Source organism: Kryptolebias marmoratus, linkage group LG7 (assembly GCF_001649575.2).
Source record: "Kryptolebias marmoratus isolate JLee-2015 linkage group LG7, ASM164957v2, whole genome shotgun sequence".
In the NCBI taxonomy this organism is placed as follows: Eukaryota; Metazoa; Chordata; class Actinopteri; order Cyprinodontiformes; family Rivulidae; genus Kryptolebias; species Kryptolebias marmoratus.
This window is the reverse complement of record NC_051436.1, coordinates 13,124,644-13,134,708: the sequence shown is the minus strand read 5'-3', so window position 1 is coordinate 13,134,708 and position 10,065 is coordinate 13,124,644. Positions and strand designations below refer to the sequence as shown.

At 37.1% G+C, this 10,065-nt stretch overlaps 1 protein-coding gene across 2 annotated transcripts; it reads right to left on the bottom strand.

The window, feature by feature from the left end:
* Window positions 1-3,394: 3,394 nt before the first annotated feature.
* LOC108247785 (secretory phospholipase A2 receptor-like) lies at window positions 3,395-6,868 on the bottom strand. 2 transcript variants are annotated; one of them, XM_025010571.2, is made up of 5 exons: window positions 6,746-6,868; window positions 6,143-6,218; window positions 5,543-5,932; window positions 4,814-5,164; window positions 3,395-4,090 (listed from the first exon to the last, which is right to left on the bottom strand). In XM_025010571.2, the coding sequence occupies exons 2-5, from the start codon at window positions 6,174-6,176 to the stop codon at window positions 3,744-3,746; spliced, it is 1,122 nt and encodes a 373-aa protein (XP_024866339.1). In that variant the 5' UTR covers window positions 6,177-6,218; window positions 6,746-6,868; the 3' UTR covers window positions 3,395-3,743. The 2 variants fall into 2 exon arrangements, with proteins under 2 accessions (XP_024866339.1, XP_024866341.1); XM_025010573.2 differs by lacking the exon at window positions 4,814-5,164.
* Between the last annotated feature and the right edge of the window lie 3,197 nt (window positions 6,869-10,065).

Sequence of the window (10,065 nt, the reverse complement as noted above, 5' to 3'; positions counted from 1 at the left end):
CCTTGGGATTCCCCCGGAGGAGCTGGCCCAAGTGGCTGGGGAGAAGGAAGTCTGGGTCTCCCTGCTTAGGCTGCTGCCCCCGCAACCCGACCCTGGATAAGCGGAAGAGAATGGATGGATGGATATTCTAAGTTCTTGTGTAGTTTTGCTCTCTGTGCCCCCTGTCATTATTCACCTGTCCTCAGCTCAGTACTTGTCAACCAGCCACACCCATCTGCACCTGTCGCTAGTTTTGTAATCAGTCACCTGTGTCCACTTACCAATCACCCCCTGTCTTTAAAGCCTGTTCCTCTGCTTCACATTCTCACTTCAGAATTTAGGTTGTTTTTTGTTTTTTTTAAATATATAGCAAAGGCTGAACACATAAGTTACACACTCATGTACAGTAGGTGGCGTCGGTTACTTGTGATCCGCCATTAAATGAAAAGAAGAAGAAGAACATTCTCACTGGTTCATTGTTGCTAAGATGCACTGTCTGGTTTCCTCGTGTTTTCCTTCTTTTCTTCTCCGCTCTAGTAAGTTTTTTTTGTTGTTGTTATTTAGTTTTTTTGCTGCCAAGTCAGCCCTTTGTTTTCGTTCTTTTGAATAAATTAGTTTTCATTTGAGTTCCTCCTGTGTCTGCTTGCATTTGGGTCCAAATCCTCCACTTCCCTCTCCACAAACCTGACAGATTGATTGGCGCATCCTTCTCGATTGCCGATGAAAGGTCTGACAACCGATCTTTCTTGCACAGGCTGCAGAGTTTTGTCTTCACTAGCTTTAATTTAGAAAATCAATGCTGTGCAGTCACTGTAGACACTGGAAGGGTGCCGTATGTTTTATTTGGTCCAGTCATGTTGGAAAAAAACAGATCAGCATTGTTTTCTTTGATGACAGAAAGCAATGATGACACACTGAATGATGAAAAGTCCATATATGAGCTGTGAAAAACCTTCAGCTCTCTCTGCACGTTTTCTTGATCAACAATGTTGTAAAACTGGCAGAGCTTCTTTAGAGCTTGAAGTATTTGGGGGGAACTGCTAAGTTTGTCCAATTATCTGAGACAGTAAGGCAGAGGAGGGCATTTAAAATTTCCTTTGTAGCATTATCTCTTCCCTTAAAGCTTTTCTGGAGCTCTTGTTTCATGGAGCCTACAAAATCATAATATACTTTAGGACAGTAGAACTCCTGCAATTAATGGAAATCCTGCTTTCAATAGCTGTTGTACCAACAGTATAAAACTCTGCTGGCACTTTCTTCTTTCTTGCCTGTCCAGGGATTTCTTTAGGGGGCTCCAGGCCCACAGATGCAGCCTTCTCTGTGGCTTTCCTATACATTTCCTCAAATTGTTCTTCTGATCTGCAGTGGGCCAGCCTCTGCAAAACCCTATCCACAATTTTGTAGGCTGCAGCCAGGTCTGTGTCCTTCTTCTGCAATGCATCTGAAACAACAGCAGTTACTTGAAAGATGGGACAAGTAATTTCCAGAGGTAAGAAGAATTCAAAATTAACGTTCTTCGGAAGGATTGCTGCATCATCTGCTGAGGGGTCTGGGGGACTTGACTGGGTCATTTCCTCCAAGAACGTCATGACAGCTGGAAGAACCTTCCTGAGAGACTTGAGAGCAGTTTCTTTGCAGACCCATCGAGTGTCAGACAGCTTCTGCAGCTCAACGAGACACTGATGGGGTTGCATTCTTATTTTGCATTTCAGTGAATGCTGTGTGCCTTTTTTATGAGTTTGCAATAAATGTGAAAGGTTTTTCAAGGAAATTTAAAAATGATTGATTGGGACAAATATTTGATTTGGCACTTTGAACTAACATCAAATTAAGGCGGTGTGTTTGAAAATGTACGTACAAACCCTTGGGATTTGGTCAGAGAATCCTTGACTGAAGTCCCTTCCCCTCATGTTAGCAGCTCCATCGTATTCCTGTCCAATGATTTTATCTATTTTTCAGTTATTTTCCTTCAGTACTTTCAGAAACAGATTTTCAAGAGCTTCTCTGCTTGTGAAGTGGATAAGGCACACCTAAAAAAGCACTCCTTGATTGCTTGTTGTGCACATATCTGACCTCAGATGACACCTGTTCCGTGTGAAGGACTATATTCGTTTGTTTTGTCTATAAGTATGTAATACAATTCTCTATCTTTTATTTATGTTTGGATCTTATTGCTTTAGCTAAACCTTTAACTATGTCATTTTGTGTTCTTTTTGACAATAGTGACACGAGTGGTCTTTTGTGACTTTCCTGCTTTTCTTTTATCTCATTATGATGCAATTTATGATACTGTCATACCTGCTGAAGTTCTAAGAAACTGAATTCATTTTTGGATTCCTGAAGTCTCATCATCTCTCCTAAATGACATGCCTTATCTTGCCAGATAAAGAGTGATAGCAATCAACTGCGGTAAAATTTCTCTGTTCCTCTGCTTTTCTTTTGCAGCTTGTGACTGAAGGTTACCCACTTGCAAAGCTGCCTCCGTAGCACAAACGTTTGACACCAATTTCGTATGATTTGAAGAAGTTGGGGAGGTAACTTCACTCAGAGTCTGTGTGTTTGTGTGTGTGTGTGTCGTGTTTCAGCCCCTTTCTGCTCAAACTGCTCCTCTGTTTCGTCTGATGCATATCTTATAATTTCACTCACTTACCGGTTTATTGCCCAACAACTGTCCTGGAATCTGGACCAAATCCAACAAATCCTGGGCTCCGCAGTCTGCTTCTCTGTCTGACTGCACTGGGGGAAGTTATTGCGCATTTCACAAATTCTAAAGAAAGAAAATAACAAATAATATTATTATATGTATTATTATTGATACATATGTTAAGTAGCCCTAAAAAGTGACCCCCCCCCCCCACATACACACACACACACACACACAAACACACACTCACACCTGCCTGCTCTAAAACACTATCTTGTTAAAACATTGAATTATCTGACTAATTTATAGATCAATGTCAAATTTATTTATATAGCACTTTAAAAACAGGTATAAAACTGCACCAAAGTGCTGTACAAGAACGATAACACAAATAATAAAACTAAGCACAAAACAATAATAGATAGTTTTCTTCATTTAACAAGTAATTCTAAGATCAAACTATTGTTTCCAAACTTTCAGTGTCGGTTTTATCTTTGTTGTGTTAATTTATATATGTGTGTTTTGATTTGTTTGTAATTTTTTATTATTATTATTATTATTATTATTCAGTTTATTTTTTGCTGCTAAGATCTGATAAAAAAATAAACTTAATTTAAAGATAATTTTAGAACCCGGAAAAGACCAGATCATGTTTATTAAGTGCTGATACATAAAATCTGAGAATTAGAAAGGGTGGATTTATTATGTTTTCCATAACTGTATTTATCTAAATGCTCAAGTTGTTGGTGATGAGTCAAGAAAAAAAGGGAGCACATTGTATGGTTTGAAAGTTTATTCTACAACACTGAGTTCAATAATATGTTCATACAGAACTCACAATACAGATAGGATTTTACAGACTGAAACTATCATCAGATCAAAAAAAGTAAAGTTAAGAAGGGGAAGAGTTCATATGTTTTTAAGGACTTTTTGGAACTTTAAGAACATAAATGTTACATAACAATAAAAATAAAATAAACCTTAAACCTCTATTATAAGGTGTGCTACAGTTACATTAGTTTGCTACAATAACTGAATTTCAATAGGAGTTCAACTTTTATATTTCCCAGACACTGAAAGAAGAAAAAAAATCAAATGTTGAGACATTTTTTCATCTGTTTTAATGTTTAGAACAGATGAAATTAAACTTTTCGTCATGATTTTTTTTGAACCACTTGTGTTGTCCTCCTGTCTCCATGGCTCCAGACATGTCACAGTCGTCCATCTGTCCATCTGAGACCCAGTTCTTATAGCTGACCTCCTCACTACTGACCCAGAACCAGAAGTCCAGAGCACAGGTGTAATGCAGTCCCATCCAAACAAAAGGAGTCGAGGCCTTCATGGCTTCCTCCTGGACCCATCTCTGCTCATCAAGGTTGGTGATGGAGACCAGGTCATGGTGGTGAACTCTGCAGTAGTATAAGGCCTCCTCCCAGGTTTTATTCTCTTTGATCAGGATCACTTTATCTGTCATGGATGTAGATGAAACAGAAAAGCATCAAACCATTAATGTGAACTTGTGGCAAAAAAGATTTTTAAAAGATCTAAAAGAAGGGTCACATACAAAATTTGCTCAGGGGCTATAATTTTTCTGAGCAAACAAGAAATATATAAATTATTATTATTATTATTATTATTATTATTATTATTATTATTATTATTAGTAGTAGTAGTAGTAGTAGTAGTAGTAGTAGTAGTATTTATCCACATCCATCTATCCAATTTCTGCCACTTTTCTGTGGTCAGGTTGCAGAGGCAACAGGTCCAGGAGGGAAACCGAGACATCTCTCTTCCCAGTGACCCTCTCCAGCTCCACCTGGTGGGTCCGAAGGTGTTCCCAGGGCAAAGAGGACACATAATTCCTCCACCAAGATCTGGATCTGTCTCAGGTCTCCTACCAGTTGTTGATTACTGACATAATTATTGTTACATTTAGCCTCAATTGAATATCTTCACTTTTCAACATATTTTATATTTAAAGAGCGTATACAGTAACTGTGGTAAGAAATAAGTGTGAATGTAAAATCTATTAGATTTATACGAATTTATTTGATTTACTCACCACTGAAAGAAAACAAATAAATATTTTCCACACACATAAACAGTATAAAACATTAAAGTTTGGTTGTTGTTTTTTTGTTGCCTTCTTTGATCTGCAGTTAAATGTGGAGAAATTTTAACAAAACTCACCGTCATAACAGATAAAAGGTTTTCTGTCAGTACAGTTTCCATTCCTCCATCTGCCTCCATCATCAAACACAGTCATGGCACATTGACCACTGTTGTATTTAGTATTGTTAAACTGTAGATTCCAGTGTCTGAAAGAGAAACTGCTTCCATCTGACCACCTCCAGGTGTCTCTGAACAGACCGATATATATGAATGAATCATCTACAGAACTAAGTTCATCCTGTAGTTGTTTATCCTGTAGTTGGTTCAGTCCACTGATCAGGTCTGTGTGATGCTCTCTGCAGTAATTCTGAGCCTTCAGCCAGCTCATTTTATCATTAATTAGATGGAATTTCTGTGTTGTATTTTTTTCTATGGAGTAAACAGATAAAGTCATCCCAGTTTGTCTTTTATCTTAATTAAAAAAATAGCAGCCAGCAGTGACATCAGGAACAACAAATAAAAATAACAGTGTTAGACTTCCTGATTTTGCTCTTGAATGTCCACTTGAAATAAATATTTTAAAACAGGCAAACTTACGTCACTGTTTCATAGTTTTTTTGTTTGTTTGTTGTTTTTTTTATTTTGTTCATTTGTTTGTTTTTTGCTGAACATAAAACTAGGTGCAGCAACATCAGCAGGAACAAATAAAAATGGCAGTGGTAGTTTGTTTTTTTTTTCCAGTATTTTTGACTTTATACCAAAAAATGTGACTGTTTTAATTAATTGCAGAGTTTTCTGACGACTCACCATCATAGCAGAGGAAGGATCTGATTGGTGGACAAGAGTAATCTCCCCATGTGAGGTCTTTCTTGATCATCCCACAGTTCTCAGTAGTTCCTGTTCCTGTTCCTTTATCAGTTGGTTCTCCTTGGCTCCAGTTTGTCTCACTTTCCTTGAACTCCACCCCAGGCAGAGACCAGTGCCACGTCCTGTTACCATCTGTTTGATCATACAGACCAATCCAAGCTTCATTCATATTTCCTGCTGATTTATTCAGGATCCTCTTCATGTCTGTCATGTTGGACACTGTGGCCAGGTCAGTGTATTTCTCTCTGCAGTACTGCTGAGCTTCAGACCAGGTTTTATTCTCTCCAACATAGTGATACTCATAGAGACATGTGATGAAACAACACTGACCTGGAAACAGAGAAAATGTATGTAATGTATTATTAAATCATAATAGTTGTACCAAAGCAAAATATTGTTTACTGATGAGTGTATTCTACTGTATGTGTTTTTCTTACACCTAAACTGTGATATGAAGCTGAGTCAGATCTCCTCTGACTCCACATGAATCTGTCCTGTAACTGTAAATAATGACTGTAGTTGTGCTTTAGATGAACTTACCCATCAGAAAGAGCAGAATCAGACTCCACTGCATCTTTGCTGTCAGCTGGAGTTATTTGACTCCAACACTTTGTCTCTGTTGGATGAAGGACACATTTAAACACTTCATGTTGATGGTTTCAAACCTGTAGCTCTCCCTCCACTGTACAGAGAAACAATGCTGGGAGAGCAGGGAAACTGAAGTCAAACAGGAAACAGAGCAGACAGAAACCAAGGAGCTGAACTTCTTCCACATCTCACAGCAGCCGAGAGGAGAGGAGGCCTGGAATAAACTCTTCATCTAATGATTATTAGATTCATGTTGTTTTCACAATAACAATCAACATTGAACTACATTTGTACAGATAAAACTGTAGGTATTTCCACTTAAGTTAAAAGGTATTATGAATTACTTTAGACTTTCTGTTTTGCTTCTTTGAAGTCAAAATAATTTAATAGTTAATTAAAAGTTAATAGTAATATAGATAAATGAAACATCTTGCAAAAATATTCAGTGATTATTTTTAATATAACATAAAAAAATAATTATTTATCTTAAGAGCAAAAGTATAAAAGTTTTTCTTTTATAAAGTATAAAGACAGTGAGCTAAAACTTGGAAATACCTTTTTCCTTTGGTCTTTGAATGTGACGTCTCTTCTTGATGGTCTTTTGAAAACTGGTCTCGATGAAATGATGCATTCTCACAAACACAGATGTTTGAATGTCGCCTCACAGACAGACTTTGAATATTCAAAGAAGGGAAAGTACATGATTCACAGAATGTAAATCTCTTTTATATCCGTGTGTCAAAACAAGAGTGTTTTGTTGTGTTGCGATGGCTCATGGGGACATTTTGAACAGTTAATCACAGTAAAACTAACTAGTAAAATTACATCAGAAACACACAAGTGCAGCTGCAGCAGCAAAATGGGTTTAAACACTCATGTGAACCCAAGCAGGACGGTTTTATATCCTCACCTTTACAGGTGGAACCACGAACTACAATGAAGCTCACAACAACAACACAAAAATAATTTACACTATGACCTTGTTATTAATTCTTTCAAACCACGAGGTAAAGAAGGAAACAACACTGAAAGAAGTGCAGCAGCCAGACATCAAGTTACAAACCCAAGACTGCTGCAGTAAATGAGGAAATAAACGATTCAACAAAGCCTCAGTCCCAAAAACATCCTACAACAGCATTCTACACTGACTAAAGAGGAACATCACAAACACATCAAATTCATTACAATAAAAGAAAAAACACTAAGATTAAATAAGACACAGTTCTGAGAAAAAGTAAAACATCCAACTCAGACTTTTCCAAGCAGTGTGAGGGAACACTCTGACAAATTGCTCTTCACCTCATCACCTTAGACTGAGACACTTGTTTATTGTCACTTTTTCATCAACCAAACATTTATTTGTCCTTTTAAATCTTTCCTCAGGTTTGTGCTTTGACACTGTTTGGTTTTGCAAGTTGATAGAAAATTGTGACTTTCTCTGGCTTTGTTTTTACTCTGACACAGAAACAGCTGTTAGACTTGATACATACAGGTACATTAACTGTTCCTTCATGACATCCACTGACTCAGTTAAGGAAGGAGCTCACTGGGCTGAGACTGCTGGGGACTAAAAATTGTGACCAAATACATAAATTTTCTGTTTAAATCTCACTGAACTGTTGAGTGTTTGCAACCAAGAGACCAACGAGGTGTGTGGCCACATTTTAAACAGCCAAGTTTCAAAAATATTTCTAAATGACTTTCAAAACTACATACTTGGCCGTCCACATTATTTTGTTGTCCACTTCTGCCCATATCATATCCACCTCGAGACGTTTTGTTCTCACCTTGTCAGCCTCCTCCACATATATGATTTAATCTGATTTGAATTTAAGACCAACTTTTTAATAATTTTTTTTGTCATCAGTGTGGTTTTTAGACCTGGACATTTGCCTCAAATGTTTTCTGTCAGAGGAGAAGTCTTTATCTGTGCAGGAGTCAAAATACAGCCCTGCTACTCTTGAGACATGATGGAGATGCCTACAATATATATATATATATATATATATATATATATATATATATATAAGGATAGCTTCAGTTCTTGTTCTAACTTGTAAAAATATCTTTCTGACTAAAAGGAAAGAAAAAAGAAGTATAGTTTGATTATATGTAACAAAAGCCTGCCTTAGAAAGAGCAGATTATACAACAATGACAGAGTTATTATGATAATTTACACGTAATTTATCAAAATTGAACAACTTTTTCAGATGACCTTATCTTGTGAAATTTTGATAAATGAATTGGAACTTGTTCAATCCAGCCTTTGGAAAGGCACTTTCTGCTGGTTCTAAGTCTATTTTTATTATTTCTGGAGACTTCAGCATCAACTAGATATGAGTAACATTTCATGTATAATTGACACAGTGTTGTTACTTTACTGCATCCTTAATAAAACACCCAAAACAAACAAACAAAAATATAATTTATTTTATTTGAGCAAACATTCTCACCTACACGTTAGGAGAAGGACAAGACTTTATTGTCTCATATTTCTTCTTCATGTGTCTGTTTTGCTGGAGCTCACTCACTTCCTGTGGGTCCAAAACTAAAAGCAGAATTTCACCATAAAGTGCAGACAAGTCAAAGGTTTCTGTGCTGCAGTAATGGGATACTTTACAGCAGTGGTTCCCAGAGTTTTCAGCTTCTGACCCACAGAATAATAGTGCAGAGGACAGTGAGCCCAACTATTGCTGGTTTAAATCTACAAGCTTTGCTAACAAGGCAATAATGACAACACAAACAGGCTCAACAACAATGATCACAGCTTTAATATTTAACACCTCTGACTGCTGAAGTAAGTCATGTGTGGATGCAAAATTATATCAGGGTATGACTGATTGTAAAAGAACATTTTAGATAAAAAGGGTATTATGAAGACTTCCAAATACGGACATTTCATTTTGACTCCTGAATCATGTGGTCTTTATGTTTTGGCTTCTGAACTGGACAACTGGACAACTACGGGTCATGAAGCCCCTCTTCAGCTGAGGGGTTTTGGGGTTCGTGCACACTCGGATCGTGGCGCTTCTTGGAAGCTGATTGGCTTGTGGGTCTGCATCTGCAGGAATCAGGAGCCACCATGTAGATGTATACATCCTGTTTTACATTTCTCTTCCACTATGACTTCTCCAGACTCTTTGTACTCTGTTGAACGTGTGACCTGCTGGAGCTGATAATAAACTGCCAGAAAACACAAATCTCTTGTTGAAGTTCTTTATTCCACCATTAGTTTGGAAATCCACCACTCATCTGTTTGCATCTGTAATTTTTCCAAACCTCACCATCATGTCATTGATCCGTTTCTGTCGCTCAAGTTTGACTTTTTTTTTCTAATAATAACTCTGAATAAATCTGAACTAATCATTTCATCATTTAGTCTCAGTAGCTACATGTCTTATAGCCTATTTGTGTGTTTTTTGAAAGAAAGAAGTTGGTGAACCGACAAGGTTTTCATTCTTTAACAGTAAAAAACAGCCTAAAGCTGAAAGGGAAGCATATCAGGAATCTCTGAAGTGTTGTTTCCTCCATGATTCGTGGATTGAGGGCTTTATTATCACTATCAAAGTTAGAAACAGCTGCAGTTGTCTCTCATGGAAACTGATGACTCAGCCGATCTACACTGTGGCCCTTCAGCTCATTGAACAACAGTTTGTTTACAGTTTGGAAACTCAAGTAGACCTGATTTGCTTTTAACTTTTCCATTTTACTGACAACAAAATATTTATCAAACAATTATTGTGCAGTAATGATTTTTCCTGTGTGTGTGTTTGTTTGTCTGTTAGCAAAATATCTCATAAACCACTGAATGGATTTTAATGAAACTATCAGAAAACAATCACTGGGTGCACTTCTACAGCTGATTAGATTTTAG